The 21,335-nt window shown below is 42.2% G+C and overlaps 1 protein-coding gene across 1 annotated transcript; it reads left to right on the top strand.

Annotated features, from left to right (window-relative positions):
* The first annotated feature begins 2,340 nt into the window (after nt 1-2,340).
* On the top strand, nt 2,341-17,608 carry LOC137072603 (cytochrome P450 3A30-like). Its single transcript, XM_067440456.1, has 13 exons — nt 2,341-2,533; nt 2,742-2,835; nt 3,005-3,057; nt 9,290-9,389; nt 9,811-9,924; nt 10,137-10,225; nt 10,402-10,550; nt 10,692-10,822; nt 10,894-10,975; nt 11,046-11,206; nt 11,282-11,508; nt 15,584-15,746; nt 15,823-17,608. Exons 1-13 carry the CDS (start codon nt 2,463-2,465, stop codon nt 15,928-15,930), a joined length of 1,542 nt encoding a protein of 513 aa, XP_067296557.1. The 5' UTR covers nt 2,341-2,462; the 3' UTR covers nt 15,931-17,608.
* The last annotated feature ends 3,727 nt before the right edge of the window (nt 17,609-21,335 follow it).

Consider the following 21,335-nt stretch of genomic DNA (forward strand, 5'->3'; position numbering starts at 1 on the left):
TTTGTAGAGGTCATGTTGTGTTATGATGCTTTGACTTGACCTGGGTTCGAATCCCAATCTGCCCGTCTCCGTCCTAATGTTTATCTCCCACCAGTGATATCAAATAAAACACAACATGAAAGTATCTTATATTAAAATCTAAAACTGACGTGTTGTTGAGACCAGTCGTGTATCATTCGTCTGCATTTCTCTGCTGTGTAAAAGTCAAGCAATCAGCCTCTTATCAGAGATTAGTGTCCCTCCCTCAATATCTCAAGATAACCATTGCCATTAATGAAATGGCCCATAAAATAAAATAAAAAAACATCACATTTAGATAGCTTTCATATTATAAATAAAAAAAATAGCTCAACATGATTTAAGTCCCTCGCAGGTCAAAGGTTAACCCCTAAGCCCTATTTATTTTATTTATTTTTTTTTGGTACAGGAAGCTTATATAATTACATCATTCAGATGCATATGTAGACATTATAAAATAATTGCTTAGTAGTTCAGTTGTAATTTCGAGCATTTTTTGGTTTTTGTATGTGCACTGAACCATTCCATTCATTCCTAAGGGGCTTCATTCCTAAATTGCCCCACAAGGGCCTGATTTGTTTACTTTTATTTCGATCACTCTGATTAAAAATCAAGTATCATAATATCTTTTTTTTCCCACTTTGAGTCAAAATGACCCAGGGGACGGATGAGTTTAAACTGCTGAACAGTTTAAAATATTATAATGTTTTTCTTATTGTTCACAGATTCAATGATCATTATGTGCAAAACTATGTAATGTAAATATACACCGATCAGGCGTAACAGCATGATAATTCATAATCAACTTCTGGAGCAGTTTGAGCTCCAGTAGCTGGTCTGTTTGATCGGACCCCACGGGCCAGCCTTCGCTCCCCACGGTCATCAATGAGCCTTGGCCGCCCATGACCCTGTGGCCGGTTCTCCACTGGTCCTTCCTTGGAGCACTTTTGATAGATACTGACCACTGCAGACCGGGAACAGCCCACAAGAGCTGCAGTTTTGGAGATGCTCTGACCCAGTCGTCTAGCCGTCACAATTTGGCCCGTATCAAACTCGAGGAATGCCAAATCTCAAGTATTTCAGTAAACGTACACTGCCTTGATTAGCCGTTTTGATTACACTTTATTTTGATAGTCCACTTTAGACATTCTACTAACTATAAGTAACTTTGCAACTTCATGTTAGCTAACTCTCATTAGAGTATTATCAGACTGTCAGTAGACTGGTAGGTTATGGTTAGGTGTGAGGGTTCGGATTAGTAGAATAAGTTGAATTGTAGTTGCCAATTTACTTATAGTCAGTAGAATGTCTGTTGGGGGACCGACAAAATAAAGTTTTAGTAAATATTAATCAGACAGTTTACTAATACTCTAATGACAGTCAGTTGACATGTAGTTGCAAAGTTACTTATAGTTAGTAGAATGTCTAAAGTGGACTATCCAAATAAAGTGTTACTGCAGTTTTTTGTCTGCCAAGCAGTGGCAGAAATTGTGCAGTCATTATTGTGTAAGAATGACTTCACCGGGTTTTACACTCGTGACCAGCTTCCCACAATCCCTTTAGAACATGCCCTGTGCGCTCATAAACACGTATAGCGTGACAGAAGCACAACCCGAGAGCTGTAAACACGATCAGTCCTCCTCCTCCTTTGTTCCCAGATTGAATGGGAAACAGAGTAGCTTGAGATGTGCTTGTTTGAGCAATCTTATGTAGTTTAGTGTGAAGGCATTAAGCGACTGTAATTAATGTACACATGCTGATCTTATCCAGCTACACCCCTATACAGTAATAATGATGTCATATGAGACTCAATCAGCCTAAAAACACCACAATCTGGTTCATCCAAATGGAAAACTTCAGGTTAATGAGATCAAATACACATTTAATCTCATTTGGAGATTCACACCGAAAGAACAGCCTCGAGAATATCAGGATCATCAGACACTCAACTTCATCTCTGTGAATACAGAATATACTGTTGATCAGCTTAAGGTTTCCTTCAGCTATCTGAGACTCAAGAGAAAAGAGCAAGTACAGTAAGAGTACAGACGAGACGCATTTGCTCTCCGGTCGATCTCAGTGCTGCCCAGAAAAATAAACATCACTCAAGATCATGTGATTTCCCTTTCCTCTGGGATTCATGACTTCAGCTCTGAGAATCCCAAACAGACAGAATCTGTGATATCAGAGAGAAGAGACACAAAACAATAGGAGAATTAGAAAACACAAACGTGTGTAAGTGGACCAGTACAGGTGACTGTTGCAGTGGTTTGATGAAGAGTCTGGTCAGAGGTGAGCCGTGATGCTGTGGGTGTGTTTGTCAGTGTGTGCAGAGGTTGAACACATTCCAGCTCTTCCTGTTAGTGTAATCTGAGAGCTGAATAAAGCTCCTGCTCCTCCTCGCTGCGAGTCATTCTACTCTGAGCATCCCGGGATCAGGAACCATGAGCTACGGTCCGTTCTTCTCCGCTGAAACATGGGCTCTGCTCGTGCTGTTGGTGACGCTTCTGGTTATGTAAGTGACTGGTGAAACTCTACTAATCTCTATAATTAGTTCTAGAATCGTGATAAAAGTGATGATGAAATTAAATGTTTCTACTTCTTTCAAAAGGTTCAGAAAATGTTCTCTCATAATGTAATACGAACATTAGCAAACCATTCTCAGAACATATTTTTTGTCATCTGGGATGGTTTTATTCAAATGGTTTTGCTGTCACTTCCAGATATGGATCCTGGACTCACAGTCATTTCAAGAAGTTGGGGATACAGGGTCCCAGACCCATCCCGTTCTTCGGAACGATGCTGAGATATAGAGAGGTGAGTTTATTTTAAAGCAAATACAGCATGAGTCTATTGAAGGTTCATTACAGATCCATGAGAATCTAACGTAAACCTATTGGCATATAACACACAGATTATACTATAGTTTTTGATATGAATCTTCTGAACGTGTCTAAATGTGAACCCGACTGTCGTGTGCTTTCAGGGGTTTCATTACTTCGATCTCGAGTGTTTCAGGAAGTATGGACGAGTCTGGGGGTGAGTGTGAGACGGATGACACATCACTGATTAATCTTAATGAATCATCTGAAAGAATAATTACAGAACATATGAAACAGAAATGATTCTGCTGTGTGCTTCAGTTTAAGATGAAATGACAAACATGTTTGAAGTTTCAACCTTATGAGATCAGTAAGATTTGCAGAGGCATCGGACCGGGGGCCAGTACCGAGGCTATACAAACATGTTTGTAGAGCATTTATGTACAAATAGAAAAATTCCAGTGCAAAACTAAACTTGTAGTTAGGCACTGGTTTGGTATTTAAAAAAAGTCATTTTCATGCTGTGCAGGGCCCCACCACCCCTCTCAAATCAATTTAAATAGTACGACCCGCAGGTTAGGTGCTTCTGTTGCGGACCTGCGAGATGAACTAGGAAGACAGGGAAAGAGTCCTGTCTTTCCTTAAGAAAGGAAAATCAGGGGCTCAAAAAATGAAAAGAAAAGAAGATTAAAGAGAGAAAGGCAAATGAGGGCAAGCAGTTGCTCACTCAGTTTTTTTTTTAAAGAAAGTTGAGCTCCAAATGCATCATCGAGCATTGACATAGTTTTAACATAAATATCTACTCCAGGTAGAATAGCATACATTTATGTCCGTACTCTATTTGAATAATATAACAATACTTTATAGTATCACACCCTACATAGCGAGCAAACAATATTGTCACGTTCAGCACAAAGGAAAATGGTGTGAGTGCAGAATTGATAATTGATTTACAACAAAAATAAACATAAACAGAAAACAAAACCCACGAGGGGGCAAAATACATAATCAAAAACATGAACTGAAGACATACCAACACAGGGAACCAGGAGACGTATAGACGAGAAAATGATACCACAAAGACGGACAAACACCAGGAGCTTATAAAAGGGAACAAATGAGGCAGGGAACGAGGAAACACAGGTGGGAGAAATCAAACACTAATTAGATAACAAGGGGAGAGGGATCAGACAATGACAGAAGCACAAAGGCCATACTGACAAAACCCACATGTGCACACAAGACAGGACAGGCATGTGACATTACCCCCTCCTTAAGGAGCGGCTACCAGACGCTCCACTAGGAACGGGAGGGACAGACCAGGGAGGGACAGACCAGGGTGGGACAGACCAGGGAGGGACGGGAGGGACAGACCAGGGAGGGACGGGAGGGACAGACCAGGGAGGCATGGGAGGGACAGACTCGGGTAGCTCGCAGAGTTCAAGCCGCCAGGCGCCGGGGTGGCGCGATTAGAGCAGGACGCCGCGGTCAGAGCAGGATGCCGGGGCGGCGCGGTCAGGGCAAGGCGCCGGGTCGGCACGGGCAGAGCAGAGTCCGCCGGCACACGATCCCCCAGCACAGGGACCATCGGCACACAATCCACTGGCACAGGGACCACCGGCACAGGGACCACCGGAACAGGGACCACCGGCACAGGGACCACCGGAACAGGGACCACCGGCACAGGGACCACTGGAACAGGGACCACCGGCACAGGGACCACCGGCACAGGGACCACCGGAACACGATCCACCGGAATGTGATCCACCGGAACTGGGACCACCGGAATATGATCCACCGGAACTCGGACCACTGGAACAGGCACGGAGGGAGCCTTCCTTCTCCTCCTCCGTTTCAAGACCACCGGAACAGGGTCCACCATAACACGGACCACCGGAATAGAGTCCACCGGAACACGGACCACCAGAACTGAGTCCAACAGAACACGATCCACCGGCTCACGATCCACCGGCTCACGATCCACTGGCACAGGGTCCACCGGAACTGGGACCACCGGCACTGGGACCACCGGCACATGATCAACTGGAACTGGGACCACAGCCACACGATCAACCGGAACTGGGACCACCGGCACACAATCCACCGGAACTGGGACCACCGGCACACGATCCACCAGAACTGGGTCCACCGGAACAGGGACCACCGGCTCTCCTACCCCTGAAGTCACCTCCTCCCCAGTGAAGGTGTCCGATAAGGTAGGCCTGCTCTTCCTCCTCCTTCTCCGTTTCATCGGAGGACTGGGGCCTCCACTGACAGTAGATGGAAGGGAACCGTCAGTGGGCTGGGATTCTGCTAGCCAAGGATGTTCAGGCTCTCCAAGATGGTAAATATGATGGACAAAGCCCCAGAATCCCAGATGCCCCAGCTTTTCCATCTCCCCCGGGCTGAGAGGCATGTCCAAACAGATGTTCAATACCTCCTTAATCTCTGCCTCAGTGTAAGTCATGTGATCTACTTTAATAAGGAGACTGCAGGCAAAGTCCCTCACGTCAGCCCCCTGCTGACGGATTTAATTAAAGCTCACATATCTTGCAAGTTGCAGGTAGTTGAAGATGAAAAAAGGAAGCTACCCATCTTCTGCTGAGTCCTCTTAGAGGTGGTATCGTTCTGTCACGTTCAACACAAAGGAAAATGGTGCGAGGACTCAAGTGCAGAATTGATAATTTATTTACAACAAAAATAAACATAAACAGAAAACACAACCCACGAGGGGGCAAAATACATAATCAAAAACATGAACTGAAGACATACCAACACAGGGAACCGAGAGACATATAGACGAGACAACGATACCACAAAGACTGACAAACACCAGGAGCTTATAAAAGGGAACAAATGAGGCAATGTACGAGAAAACACAGGTGGGAGAAATCAAACACTAAATAGATAACAAGGGGAGAGGGATCAGACAATGACAGAAGCACAAAGGCCATACTGACAAAACCCACATGTGCACACAAGACAGGACAGGTATGTGACAAATATTTCTGGGTAAATAGCAGAGAGTGAGAAGCAGACGAAGAAAGAAAAATAGCCCTTTTGCTAACCATTGCAGGAGCAGAGGCTATTGAAGTATTTAACACCTTTGTATATAATCAACCCGACGATAAAGACAAGTTTGATGAGGTCCTAAAGAAGTTTGATGAACACTGTCTTTCAAATAATAATTAAACTTACGAGAGATATGTATTTTGTTCTCGTCTCCAACAGCCGGGTGAGTCGTTTGATAATTATCTCACTGATCTAAAAATAAAAGCTAGGTCCTGCAAATTTGGTGATCTAAAAAACTCAATGATAAGGGTGTATATGGGACAAATGAAAAGAAGTTAAGAGAAAAGCTGTTGAGGGAAGCGGATCTCACACTGGAAAGTGCAATAAAAATATGTCAAGCTAATGAGCTGGCAAAGCAACATGCACTTACTTTTCAAGCGGCCTCATGTGACTAAGAAAGCAAGTCCGTGAATGTAGTGAGAATGAAAGGAAAATCACAGTTCAAGTTCAAACAAAAAGTCAAAAAGAGAGACAATGATCAAACACAGTTTGACTGTAAGAAGTGTGCTGAAACTCACAGACCGAGACAATGCCCTGCATTTGGAAAAACATGTGCAAAGTGTAAAAAGCAAAATCACTAAGCGAAAATGTGTCATACCAGAAAAAAGATACACATGGTGCAGGATGACCTATGCACCACTATTCATTATGCAAATCACGAAGATTACTTCCATACCGGATCGGTTGGGTCCCGGTTAACAACAACAGCCATCAGTGCCGTTGACCTACAGGACACTGGTGGAAATTGGGCTACTGTTAGTCAAAGAAGGAGAAGGTTATAAAGGTCAAACAGAAAGTGTATGAGGACATGTATGCAAAGTTAGATGGTAAAAAAGGTGAGAGGGATGTGTATCGGTATGGAAAGGATGTTTAGTAGGTTAGAGTGATTAAAGATAGAGATGGAAATGTTTTGACAAGTTACAGGAAGGTGAGGAAAAGATGGAATGAGTACTCTGAGGAACTGATGAATGAGGAAAATTACAGAGAGAGAAGAGTTGTAAAGCCAAATATTGTTGACCAAGAAGTAGAAAGTATTAGCAAGGGTGAAGTTAGGAGAGATTTGAAGAGAATGAAGAGAGGAAAGGCAGTTGGTCCTGATGACATACCAGTGGAGGTATGGAAGTGTCTAGGAGAGATGTCAGTCGAGTTTTTAACTAGGCTTTTCAACAAGGTTTTATTCGAGAGGATGCCTGAGGAATGAAGGAGAAGTGTTTTGGTGCCGATTTTTAGAACAAGGAGATGTGCAAAGTTGTGGAAACTACAGAGGTATTAAGCTGATGAGCCATACAATGAAGTTGTGGGAAAGAGTAGTGGAAGCAAATTTAAGGGGAGAAGTGGACATTTGTGAGCAGCAGTGTGGTTTCATGCCAAGAAAGAGCACTACAGATGCATTATTTGCCTTGAGAATGTTAATGGAGAAGTACAGAGAGGGTCAGAAAGTCTCCTTTGTGTCTTTGTAAATTTAGAGAAAGCATATGACAGAGTGCCAAGAGAGGAGCTGTGCTATTGTATGAGGAGATCTGGAGTGGCGGAGAAGTATGTTAGAGTGGTGCAGGATATTTATGAGAGCAGTAGGACAGTGGTGAGGTGTGCCGTAGGGGAGACAGAGGACTTCACGGTGAAGGTGGGACTGCATCAAGAATCGGCTCTGAGCCCCTTCTTATTTGCGGTGGTGTTGGACAGGCTGACAGAAGAGGGCAGACAGGAATCTCCATGGACTATGATGTTTGCAGATGACATTGTGTTCTGTAGCGAAAGCAGCAAGCAGGTGGAGGAAAGTCTAGAGAGTTGGAGGTTTGCTCTGGAGAGAAGAGGAACGAAGGTTAGTCGCAGCCAGACAGAATACATGTGTGTGAATGAGTGGGAACCAAGTGGAACAGTGAGGTTACAGGGGGAAGAGGTAAAGGTGCAGGATTTTAAGTACTTAGGGTCAACAGTCCAGAGCAATGGGGAGTGTGGAAAAGAGGTGAAGAAGCGTGTGCAGGCAGGTTGGAATGGGTGGAGAAAAGTTTTAGGTCTGTTGTGTGATAAAAGAGTACCAGCAAAAATGAAAGTAAAGGTGTACAGGACAGTAGTAAGACCAGCGATGTTGTATGGTTTAGAGACAGTTGCACTGAGGAAAAGACAGGAGGAAGAGCTAGAGGTTGCAAAGCTGAAGATGTTGAGGTTCTCTTTAGGAGTGAAGAGGATGGATAGGATCAGGAATGAGTACATCAGAGGGACAGCACATGTGAGATGTTTTGAAGACAAAGTTAGAGAGGCCAGGCTGAGATGGTTTGGACATGTTCAGAGGAGGGAGAGTGAATATATTGGTAAAAGAATGCTGAGGTTAGATTTGCCAGGCAGAAGATCGAGAGAAAGACCAAAGAGGATGTTTATGAATGTAATGAAGAAGGACATGAATGTAGTTGGTCTGAGAGAAGAGGATACAGAAGATAGGACTGGATGGAGGCAGATGATTCGCTGTGGCGACCCCTGAAGGGAAAAGCCAAAAGAAGAAGGTGCAGGATGACCCAGATGACAGTGATGATTTGAGCGAGACATTTTTCATCAATATGGTGTTGTGGCAGAAAAACTATGTACAGCCCCAAAATGCAAGTGAAATAGCTGTATGCTATGGGCCTGGGCCAGTATTGGGCTGTTATATGTGTGTAAAGAATTTCCTTCCTGTACATGAAACTTAGTGGGAGGGGCACTTAATTGAAATGTTGTTGGTGGCACTATTGAGCCATTGTGCCATGCCTTATTCAGAAACTCATATGTAGCTGTTTTCAGGCCAGAACTCTTATCAAACATGTGAAGTTTGGGCCAGATTGGACATTGTATGCCTGACTTACAACAGCTTCCTGTGTCATGCCGATACATCGAAATTTGTCAGGCCACTATGGACACTCCCTTTAGGGAAAACTGTAGATCTTCACAATTTAACATCACAAAGGCCTTTAGATTGGACTGTGCAAATATGATAATGATCTGATTACGTCTCTAGGAGGAGTTTGTTAAAGTGCAATGCCTGGAAGTGGCAAAAACTGCAAAAAATTTGCAGAGAAAATTCAAAATATGCAAATTCCCGAATGGCACTTAATTTTATAGGTGGAGCTATCGAGTTATTTTGCAACGCCTAATTCTGAAACAAATATCAGAAGTAAACCTTCACCACTTTTGACGTGTGTGCAAAGTTTCATGACTTTTTAAGCATGTTTAGGCCCTCAAAAATGTGATTTATTTGGGAAGTGATTTAATAATCGGCTGACCAATTCCAATATGGTCCTCACACCATCGGTGCTCCGGCCCTAATAAAAGTAAATCACATTATACACTTTTAATGAATGATTTTTCTGACTGTAATGTTTTTCTGAATGACTTGTTTCTCACAGTATCTACGATGCGAGGCAGCCTGTGCTGTGTATCATGGATCAATCCATCATCAAAACCATCCTGGTTAAAGAATGTTACTCGCTCTTCACCAACAGAAGGGTAAAATCACCTTCATCTTCATCATTATAGTGAAAGGACATCAGTTTGGTCAAATACTGAAATGATCTAATGAGATCTTTGAAATGTTGATTATTTTGTTAGTTTTGAAATACTACAGAGCAAAGTTGTCCAAGGTGGAGATGATTTTAAAAAAGCGAGATAGAAAGAAAAGTTTTGCGAGAGAACGCAAAGTTTCTCTGGGAACGTAAAAGATTTGCGAAAGAAATCAAAACTTCTCTGGGAATGCAAAACATTTGAGGGAGAATGCAAAGTTTCTCAGCTAATGCAAAATATTTGTGAGAGAACTCAAAATTTCTCAAGAGGCAAAGTGTTGCTTTTTAATAGTCATTTGAATGTTTTCAGGCCAGAGTTTGTGCCTGTGTTTTCATTTTATCTCCACATTTGTCCTCTGTTCTGGCAGAACATCGGTCTAAATGGGCCGCTGTACGACGCTGTGTCCATTGTTGAAGACGACGAATGGAGGAGAATCCGCAGCGTCCTCTCGCCATCCTTCACCAGCGGGAGGTTAAAGGAGGTTTGTGAATCTTTATTTGGATCATTCTCACACTAACAAGGGTTATTGTATTGCTAAAGCATTACATCAAGGCAGAACTGTTTCATGAACAAACAAACAAACAAACAAACAAGAACTGAGATTAATGATTACTCTCTTCATAATAAATATCAAACATGATGATGATGATGATGATGATCATGATGATGATGGACTGCTGTTTCTCACTCTAGATGTTTGGCATCATGAAGACACACTCTAAAATTCTTGTTCAGAATCTGGGAAAATCAGCAACACGAGGAGAAAATGTGGATATAAAAGAGTGAGACATGTTGCATACTATATCACAAACGGCTTATCATTATCTGAAGAGATAAGAAAAGAGCAACAATATTACCACTATAATAACCTCCCGGACAGAGGAAACATTCATTACATATAGAGAGTATACAGGCTGAATGAGAATAATAATGTATTTTTCTTGCCTCATGCGCTCAGGTTCTTCGGTGCGTACAGTTTGGATGTGGCGACCAGCACGGCGTTCAGCGTGGACATCGACTCCCTCAACAACCCCAAAGATCCATTTGTGACCAACATTAAGAAACTGCTGAAGTTTGACTTACTGAACCCTCTGTTGCTGATCTGTGGTAAAGGGCTCAACTAGTCAGTTAAACACACTTCAAAAGCTAACATAGGAAACTGAAGTCTGAATCAATGATCCATACATGTTATAGGAAGAATTTGAGAGAACATTCACCGTTAAGACCTTTTTAAAATTTCTTCTGTAGCTATATTTCCTTTCATCACCCCCCTCATGGAGAAAATGGATTTTTCCCTTTTCCCGACATCTGTGACCGATTTCTTCTACGCTGCCTTACAGAAGATCAAGTCTGAAAGAGTGGCCAGTGACCACAAGAAGGTACAACAAACACTAAACATGAACAACTAATTAATAATGATGTTTTAAACCACGGTTCTCTAATCCTGCAGAAGAGAGTTGACTTCCTGCAGCTGATGGTCGATTCTCAGACGGCAGGGAAAACTCTAACTGGCAAGGAACACTCGGAGAAAGGTGAAGCATCTCAGATGGGTTTCCATTCTCCATATATGAAGACTCGTACCTTAACCCGTCTCCTGTGCAGGTCTGAGCGACCACGAGATCTTATCGCAGGCCTTGATCTTCATCTTAGCCGGTTACGAGACCAGCAGCAGCACTCTGGCGTTCTTCTTCTACAATCTCGCAACCAACCCAGAGGCCATGGAGAAACTGCAGGAGGAGATCGACGAGACCTTCCCGAATAAGGTAGCACTCCAATGATTCGTTAATTGGGATCAGTGTGATGAGTCTGAGGCTTTAACCATTGCTTGTGTGTTGAAGGCCCCAGTGGACTATGAAGCTGTTATGAACATGGACTATCTGGACGCTGCGCTGAACGAGTCCCTCCGGCTTTTTCCGGTCGGCGCTCGACTCGAACGAGTTTGCAAGAAAACAGTGGACATCAATGGCCTCGTCATCCCTAAAGACATGATCGTTATAATCCCAACCTACGCCCTCCATAGAGACCCAGATTACTGGAGTGAACCCGAGAGCTTCAAACCAGAGAGGTCAGGATGAGTTTCTCCTGTCTCAGTCATCGTACGGGTCTGGTGAAGCTGCACTGGCTACAATGGAGCACAACCATCTGTTCTGGATGTGAAAATTCAAATCCATTTCCAATCTTATCCATAGGAGAATTCATTTTTAATGATAACTTTTTTTAAATTGTGAGCTACAGCGTGCATCGATGGTAACTGCTTTTGCTGAAGCCATCATTCCAAATTATTTCAGATTATTTTGTAGGGATGCGCGATATCAAAATTTAGTCTGATTCTATACATTTAAGAAAATTCCTTATATTTAAAAGCCGATAAACAAAATATTGGCAGATAAATAAATACAAATACAAATTTTTATATAATTTTTGAGAGACTTTTAGAGATTACAAAAACAAAAGTATTACCATTAAATCGTTGCCCCAAGCACGAAATTATGATGTTCTCATTATAATTTTATATAGTTTATATGACAGACATGTTGCATTTAATAGTATTTTTTTGTGAAGTGATTCCAATTATATTTCAAACAATTCAAAACCATCATGGCGAACATTGTCTTTAAATACATTATGCTCTTTGGGCGTTTTTGTGGCAAGCAGCAAGGCGAAGGACTGTGAAAGCGGGCCGGTGACGAGTGCGTATGAGTTCTAGCTGCACGCCACACCGGTCTCGTCTCACAGCGGAGTGTTCTCTGAGCGTTACTCTAGAGTGTTCTCTGAGCGTTACTCTAGAGTGTTCTCTGAGCGTTACTCTAGAGTGTCCTCTGAGCGTTACTCTAGAGTGTTCTCTGAGCGTTACTCTAGAGTGTTCTCTGAGCTTTACTCTAGTGTGTCCTCTGAGCGTTACTCTAGAGTGTTCTCTGAGCGTTACTCTAGAGTGTTCTCTGAGCGTTACTCTAGAGTGTTCTCTGAGCGTTACTCTAGTGTGTCCTCTGAGCGTTACTCTAGAGTGTTCTCTGAGCGTTACTCTAGAGTGTTCTCTGAGCGTTACTCTAGAGTGTTCTCTGAGCGTTACTCTAGTGTTCTCTGAGCGTTACTTAAGGATGTTCTCTGAGAGTTACTCTAGAGTCTTCTCTGAGCATTACTCTAGAGTGTTCTCTGAGCGTTACTCTAGAGTGTTCTCTGAGTGTTCTCTGAGCGTTACTTAAGAATGTTCTCTGAGTGTTACTCTAGAGTGTTCTCTGAGCGTTACTCTAGAGTGTTCTCTGAGCGTTACTATAGAGTGTTCTCTGAGTGTTCTCTGAGCGTTACTCTGGAGTGTTCTCTGAGCGTTACTCTAGAGTGTTCTCTGAGCGTTACTCTAGAGTGTTCTCTGAGCGTTACTCTAGAGTGTTCTCTGAGCATTACTCTAGAGTGTCCCCTGAGCGTTACTCTAGAGTGTTCTCTGAGCGTTACTCTAGAGTGTTCTCTGAGCGTTACTCTAGAGTGTTCTCTGAGTGTTACTCTAGAGTGTTCTCTGAGCGTTACTCTAGAGTGTTCTCTGAGCGTTACTCTAGAGTGTTCTCTGAGCGTTACTTAAGGATGTTCTCTGAGAGTTACTCTAGAGTGTTCTCTGAGCGTTACTCTAGAGTGTTCTCTGAGTGTTCTCTGAGCGTTACTTAAGAATGTTCTCTGAGTGTTACTCTAGAGTGTTCTCTGAGCGTTACTCTAGAGTGTTCTCTGAGCATTACTCTAGAGTGTTCTCTGAGCGTTACTATAGAGTGTTCCCTGAGCGTTACTCTAGAGTGTTCTCTGATCCTTACTCTAGAGTGTTCTCTGAGCGTTACTCTAGAGTGTTCTCTGAGCGTTACTCTAGAGTGTTCTCTGAGCGTTACTCTAGAGTGTTCCCTGAGCGTTACTCTAGAGTGTTCCCTGAGCGTTACTCTAGAGTGTTCCCTGAGCGTTACTCTAGAGTGTTCTCTAAACGTTACTTAAGAATGTTCTCTGAGAGTTACACTAGAGTGTTCTCTGAGCATTATTCTAGAGTGTTCTCTTAGCGTTACTCTAGAGTGTCCTCTGAGCGTTACTCTAGAGTGTTCTCTGAGCGTTACTCTAGAGATTCCTCTGAGCGTTACTCTAGAGTGTTCTCTGAGCGTTACTCTAGAGTGTTCTCTGCGCGTTACTCTTGGGTGTTCTCTGAGCGTTACTCTTGAGTGTTCGCTGAGCGTTACTCTTGAGTGTTCTCTGAGCGTTACTCTAGAGTGTTCTCTGAGCGTTACTCTCGAGTGTTCTCTGAGCGTTATTCTCGAGTGTTCTCTGAGCGTTACTCTAGAGTGTTCTCTGAGCGTTACTCTAGAGTGTCCTTTGAGCGTTACTCTAGAGTGTTCTCTGAGCGTTGCTCTAAAGTGTTCTCTGAGCGTTACTCTAGAGTGTTCTCTGAGCGTTGCTCTAGAGTGTTCTCTGAGCGTTACTCTAGAGTGTTCTCTGAGCGTTACTCTAGAGTGTTCTCTGAGAGTTACTCTAGAGTGTTCTCTGAGCGTTACTCTAGAATGTTCTCTGAGAGTTACTCTAGAGTGTTCTCTGAGCATTACTCTTGAGTGTTCTCTGAGCGTTACTCTAGAGTGTTCTCTGAGCGTTACTCTAGAGTGTTCTCTGAGCGTTACTCTAGAGTGTTCTCTGAGAGTTACTCTAGAGTGTTCTCTGAGCGTTACTCTAGAGTGTTCTCTGAGCGTTACTATAGAGTGTTCTCTGAGCGTTACTCTTGAGTGTTCTCTGAGCGTTACTCTTGAGAGTTCTCTGAGCGTTACTCTTGAGTGTTCTCTGAGCGTTACTCTAGAGTGTTCTCTGAGCGTTACTCTAGAGTGTTCTCTGAGCGTTACTCTAGAGTGTTCTCTGAGCGTTACTCTAGAGTGTTCTCTGAGCGTTACTCTAGAGTGTTCTCTGAGCTTTACTCTAGAGTGTCCTCTGAGCGTTACTCTAGAGTGTTCTCTGAGCGTTACTCTAGAGTGTTCTCTGAGCGTTACTCCAGAGTGTCCCCTGAGCGTTACTCTAGAGTGTTCTCTGAGCGTTACTCTAGTGTCCCCTGAGCGTTACTCTAGAGCGTTCTCTGAGCGTTACTCTAGAGCGTTCTCTGAGCGTTACTCTAGAGTGGTCTCTGAGCTTTACTCTTGAGTGTTCTCTGAGCGTTACTCTAGAGTGTTCTCTGAGCGTTACTCTAGAGTGTCCCCTGAGCGTTACTCTAGAGTGTTCTCTGAGCGTTACTCTAGTGTCCCCTGAGCGTTACTCTAGAGCGTTCTCTGAGCGTTACTCTAGAGTGTTCTCTGAGCGTTACTCTAGAGTGTTCTCTGAGCGTTACTCTAGAGTGTTCTCTGAGCGTTACTCTAGAGTGTTCTCTGAGCTTTACTCTTGAGTGTACTCTAGAGTGTTATCTTTTGATGTTCTCAAAATTCATTTATTTTATCAAATGCAAAGTTTTTCATTTCATAAGCATTTCTAAATTAAGTTCATATTTCCAACAAACAAAATTTCAAGGCAAAATAACGAAGTGGTTACCACCATGCAAATTCAAACATTTCATTCTTCTCTTTATGTGGCAGTGCATCACAATAACCTGACGTGCGTAAAAGTCGATCTTTCCTTGCCATTGATGCTTGTATAACACACGTCTCTATTAATAAGAATGGCTAGTGCAGTGGAGGAGATGTTCAAACCTACCATCATAGGTGACATAATTTTTGGAATGACCTATCACATGTGGAAATTAATACGTTTTAGTCGCATAACTGCGGCTAATTGAAACGCTGTAATTTCTAAATTATTTTTTTATCGAAATTTAGAAAATGTCGCAAAAGTTTTGCACAAATCTGTAATTGAACCGTGACTATTGACACAATATGATAATTTAAATTAACTGGATAACATCACCATTTTCACCAGAGTGGCTGTACAGCCAAATTTGAAGCTGCTTTGAAACAATTGGATTTATTTTGGTTCCTGGATTATAACTGAATATTTCTGTAAAATCCCTATGAAAAAAAAGTTCCAGAACCCAGGCTGCTGAGAAAGAAAGCGGCACTGTTGCACTAGGAACACAAGGATGGTTCTTTAGAGTAACTGTCTGTATAAATACTTAAAGCCAACATGACTCTTTCCTGTCCTATTACCAGGTTCACTAAAGGAAACAAGGAGACGATTGACCCCTACATGTACATGCCCTTCGGCCTCGGGCCCAGGAACTGCATAGGGATGAGATTTGCTCAGATGACCATGAAGCTGGCCATCGTGGAGGTCCTGCAGAGGTTTGATGTCTCTGTGTGTGAGGAGACACAGGTGAGCTGACGGATTGGTATCTCTGGTATCAGTGTTTGTTTGTTTGCTGACCCTGACCTTCTCTTGCTCTTCACAGGTTCCTCTGGAGCTCGGCCCCAACGGATTTCTGGCTCCCAAAGACCCCATCAAGCTCAAACTCAAGCCTCGGACAGCTCCAGATGTCTGCATCAAAAACAAAATGTAGTGCAGCTCGTCCGCTGCACTTCTCTTTTAGTACGAGGAGAAGTTCTGATGGGTCTTTTAAAATAAAAGTATGTGCATAGTCTCTAGTATTCAGTGAAGAGAAAGATTAGACTCTGAGGTTCACTGGGCCTTTGGGACTCGGACTTGGACTGAAGAAATTAGATTAACCTGTTAAGAAATGTTTGAAATGAGCAAGTTTATTAAAGAAATAAAGTCTGCAGAAATGTATCTGATGTGTTTCGTGTCTGTTAAAACACATTTAGCATTTAACTGTAAAACCTTAAGCAATAAATTATATTGTCTTGATAGTTCACCAAAAGTAAAAAGCCAGTGATTATTTACTCACCTGCTATTCTAATACCGTATACAATTCGTACTGTATTGGCCAATGGTCAAGGACTTGCTTGAAAAACAAACCTTAAACTTAATGTAATTATTTGGCATATATCCAGGACTTCCTGTGACCTTATCTCCGCCCCTTAGCGTAGACCACACCCACAACTGCTGATAAACTACGCCCTATTAGCATAGACCCACCCATGTCTGTTGATGAACTCTACCTTATTAGCATAGACCCCAAACATGACTGCTTATGGACTCTGTCCTATTAGCATAGACCCACCCATGTCTGTTGACGGACTCCACCTTATTAGGCTAGACACCAAACATGACTGCTTATGGACTCTGTCCTATTAGCATAGACCCACCCATGTCTGTTGACGGACTCCACCTTATTAGGCTAGACACCAAACATGACTGCTTATGGACTCCGTCCTATTAGCATAGACCCACCCATGTCTGTTGATGAACTCTACCTTATTAGCATAGACCCCAAACATGACTGCTTATGGACTCTGTCCTATTAGCATAGACCCACCCATGTCTGTTGACGGACTCCACCTTATTAGGCTAGACACCAAACATGACTGCTTATGGACTCTGTCCTATTAGCATAGACCCACCCATGTCTGTTGACGGACTCCACCTTATTAGCCTAGACCCTAAACATGACTGCTTACGGACTCCGTCCTATTAGCATAGACCCACCCATGTCTGTTGACGAACTCCACCTTATTAGCATAGATCCCCAAACAGGACTGCATAAGGACTCCACCCTATTAGCAGACCCCACCAACAACTGATGATGGACTCTGCTTTATTAGCATAGACCCCATCCACAAATCATGCGTTATTAGCAAAGTTTGTGAGGAGCACGTTCAAATTATCTATCCAAAACAACTCGTCATCAGCAATTACCACAGCTATCAGCAAGAGAGGAAGGCAATATAAATATATATGGCAGCTCTAGTTCCTCTGAAAAAGCCCGAAGGAACTGCATAGAGGTCAATGTAAAGGATTCTGTATAAATACATCTGTTCTTTGTCTGTTCGGTGTGCATCTTTTGATTTGGTTGATAGGTGTATCCTAGTGGAGAAATTGGTTCTCTACGAGTATTTGCTCAAATTGCTCTGCTGTATGGTTTTAACTTGAATTGCTCTGATGAGAACAAGTTATTTTTTACATCTATTGCTTGGAACTGCATACAAGTTAATTAGCCTTTGTATTCTTCCACTCATACAGGACTGCCCTGTTGAAATTGGAAAAGCTGAAGTATTATAATCTGTAACCTTTTGATATTTTGCTAATATATATTGATCATTGTGTAACCAGTATTTTTATCTTTTGTTTAAATAAACTTTTATTTTATAAAGACAAAGTACTGTTCTGTTTTTTACTTCAGCTTATAAAGACAGTTCTATAATAATAGAAAGAGCATTATAGTGCATCTTACAAGGCCAAGGTCAACTAACCTACCGGGTTACCTTCATCAGGAGCTGAGGTAAATACCAGATCTCACCACAATATATATATATATATTCCATTCCAGTCCATCCACTGACATTCCTAAACAGTTTTCAGGCTCAACACTTTTCAGCATTTCACCCCACCCTACCTTCCCAGTATGTCCGAAACTGAGCTCTTTCCATCTGATGAATGATCTTTTGTCTTTGGAGTATCTTTGCCACAATCATCTGGCATTATCTCGCGAGCATCAGGCCAAACAAACTGATCCCTGCCAGTCAAAACATTCAAAACATACCGAGTACCTCCCAAAAGTCCCTAGTTCCTGTGGTGGAAATTCTGCTTAAATTAATGCGTTCGTGCCACTCAAACCAGCAGCAGATAAAGGGACAAATGATCATCTAAATCATACTGTAGTTTGCTGTTTGATGATCATCCAACACCCAAGAATAATTACAGTATCAAAGTCGCGTGTCAGAGGTAAAAATACGCAGGCTATAAAGCATTTAGGCTTTACATTATGTAAGCACATGTTATCACTTTGAGAAAACCAGAGAAAAATAAGGATATTTATAAAATGTTTAATAATCGATCTCTCAGCCCCGCACAGTTTCCACTGAGCTCTGGATTCCAGTCACCCAGGATAAAACCATGGGCCCAACCACAGCCACTGAATTCTGGTCATGAACTTGGATACATTTCAAGTTCATTTCCAGGCCTCACAGCACAAGGCATAATCAATGGTCACGTCCACCTTCCTAGACCATCCAAGCAGTTCTAAACACAAATGGCTATCTTTGTTTGGCCACTTAAAACTTTACAATGCACATAATCCTGCCCCAAAGGCCACCATCTCACATCTGCTCTCCCTTGCATCTTTGATTTACGCACTAGAAGACGAGCAAAAGCGAACCTGGCCCCACTCCCATCCTCCCTCCTCCGCTCTACAGACTGCTGCTTTTTCAGCACGGTGCCTTTCAACGAATGCCTTCCCTCTAGCTTGAGTTTGAGCAAGTTCAGCCATCTCAGCAATTTGATTCCGCTGTCTCTAACTCTCCATAGTGTCTGTGGTCTGCAACTTCTACACAATATTCTTTGAAATTTGTGTTGGCTACTGTATACAGGCCAACAGGGCACCAAACAGACTTTATCAAAGAATCTTCTGATTTTCTTTTAGAGTGTCTATTAGCTGTAGATAAAGTACTAATTGTTGGTGATTTTAATATCCACGTAGACAATGAAAAAGACGCATTGGGATTGGCATTTAGAGACATTCTAAACTCTATTGGAGTTAGACAACACGTATCGGGACCCACTCATCGCCTTAATCATACTTTAGATCTAATAATGTCACATGGAATAAATGTTGATACCGTTAAAATTCTGCAGCAGAGCGATGACATCTCATTACCTAATATCATGTATACTTAATTTACCTAAGGCTGCAAAGCCATCCCCTCGCTTCAAATATGGCAGGACGATAACCGCTGCGACTAAAGATTGCTTTGTCCATAATCTTCCTCATCAGTTCCATCTCCTCAGCATTACAGATAGCCAAGAGGGACTTGATGCTGCAACAGAAACTATTGACTCTCTCTTTACTAGCACTTTAGACATAGTTGCTCCCCGGCGCTTAAAGAAGATTAAAGTACAACGAGCACACTCAACAAACTAGAGGTTTTTTTGCATTTCACGGAAACAGAGCATGATTGTGTTTAGAAAGGCTGTAAAAACTGCTAGGTCAGCTTATTACTCGACTCGCTTCGAAGAAAACAAACCTAACTCTAAGTATTTATTCGATACAGTGACTAAATTATCAAAAAATAAAGCTTCAGCTTCTGATGTTTGTGAACAGCACAGCACTAATGACTTTATGAACTTCTTTACTAGTAAGATTGATAATATTAGGAATAAAATTACAACCATATAGCCATCTACTACAGTATCACTTCAGACAGAGCATTGTAGTGTCACTGAGGAAAAATTACACTCATTCAGGTACATAAATAAAACATTTACATTTAATCATTTAGCAGACGCTTTTATCCAAAGAGACTTACAAATGAGGAGAGCAATAGAAGAAGAACTAAACAAAAAAAGGCAACAGCCTGCAAGTGCTGTAACAAGTCTCAGTTAATCGAGCGCAGTACACATAGTATAGTACACATACACTTTTTTTCTTTAAAAAAAATAAAAATAAACAAATAAACAGAAAAATTATTAGAATTGTTAAATGCTAGTCTTTCACCAGGTGGTAATGGTCCAGGAAAATGTCTGTGAGACTGATTTCATGAGAAAATATTGCAACATAATTTAATTTGGCTGTACAGTCATTCTGGAGAAAACAGTAAACCTCGGGATAAACAGAGAGCCTAACATTATTATAGATGCCATTCTTCTGATGATGTAATTTGATGATAATTTTTTTTTACTAAAAGATTCGGGGCTTAAGCCCAATTAGCCACCACCCCCACTCCGCCCCCGGTTTTTACATCAAATTAGTTGAATAACTTGAAAAACCATGGCGGTGAATAATTTGGCCGAGAGGCAACATGTATAAGTGAATAGCAACAGGCCAAGAACTGATCCCTGTGGTACACCTTGTTTGAGAGTGACTTGTTTGAGGGAGATTTGTAATTGTGCATAGTGATGTAGTATTTCCTATCTGTTAGATAGGAGGAAAACCAGGATAACACGGCTCCTGAGATACCAATCTCTGATAGGTGCGTGAGTAGGACTGTATGACAGACAGTATCGAAAGTTGAGCTGAGGTCAAGTAATAGGAGTAAGGAAAGGTTTCCCGAGTCACCAGCGAGTAAGAGGTCGTTGATAACCCTTGCTAATGTAGTTTCAGTACTGTGGTTTTAGCAAAAACCAGACTGAAATAAATCATAACTGTTATTGAGAGATAGATGTGACTGCAATTGAATGGCAACAACCTTTTCCATGATTTTTGAGACATGCGGTAAATTGGAGATTGGCCGGTAGTTAGCGTAGTCAGTTGGGTCCAGGTTTGTTTTTTTAAGAATAGGAGTAACTGCAGCCATCTTTAGTGAGACTGGAACAGAGGCAGAGAGAAGTGACATGTTCACAAGATGTGAGATGGGTGCAGAAATGGCAGAGGTACAGTGTTTCAGAAGGGTTGTAGGTGCAGGATCCAGCCGGCAAGAAGAAGAGTTAGATTTCTTTATCATTTCACTAATCAAGGTGGGATTGGTCAACAAAAAGTTATTTAGTGTGTGTATCTGAGCTTGCTCACAACTAGAATCGGTCGGTTCACCACTAAAAGTCCCACATAAAGCATCCAGTTTTCCCTGAAAGTGGTGCAGAAAAGAACAGCACAATTTGTCAGATGCTTGTAGACAGGCATTGTGCACGGGTGCCTGGACAAGCTTATTTACAATGCTGAATGGTGATTTAGGCCTGTTGTTTGCGTTATTGATTAATTTAGCGATATAAGAAGTGTGAGCTGTGTTTAAAGCGGTTTTGTAGAGATTAATATGATCCAAAAATGCTTGGAGGTGTACAGTTAGATTGGTTTTCCGATAGAGACGTTCAAGCTGTCTGCCTCTGGCTTTCATGGCCCGTAGCTCAGCATTAAAC

This window comes from Pseudorasbora parva, chromosome 4, assembly GCF_024679245.1.
Source record: "Pseudorasbora parva isolate DD20220531a chromosome 4, ASM2467924v1, whole genome shotgun sequence".
Classification (NCBI taxonomy): domain Eukaryota; kingdom Metazoa; phylum Chordata; class Actinopteri; order Cypriniformes; family Gobionidae; genus Pseudorasbora; species Pseudorasbora parva.

Coding starts and splice junctions, on each gene's coding strand:
- LOC137072603 (XM_067440456.1), top strand. CDS start 2,463: ATGAGCTACGGTCCGTTCTTCTCCGCTGAAACATGGGCTCTGCTCGTG. Junction 9,390..9,810: donor CGCTCTTCACCAACAGAAGG/GTAAAATCACCT, acceptor CTGTTCTGGCAG/AACATCGGTCTAAATGGGCC. Junction 10,823..10,893: donor TGGCCAGTGACCACAAGAAG/GTACAACAAACA, acceptor CTAATCCTGCAG/AAGAGAGTTGACTTCCTGCA.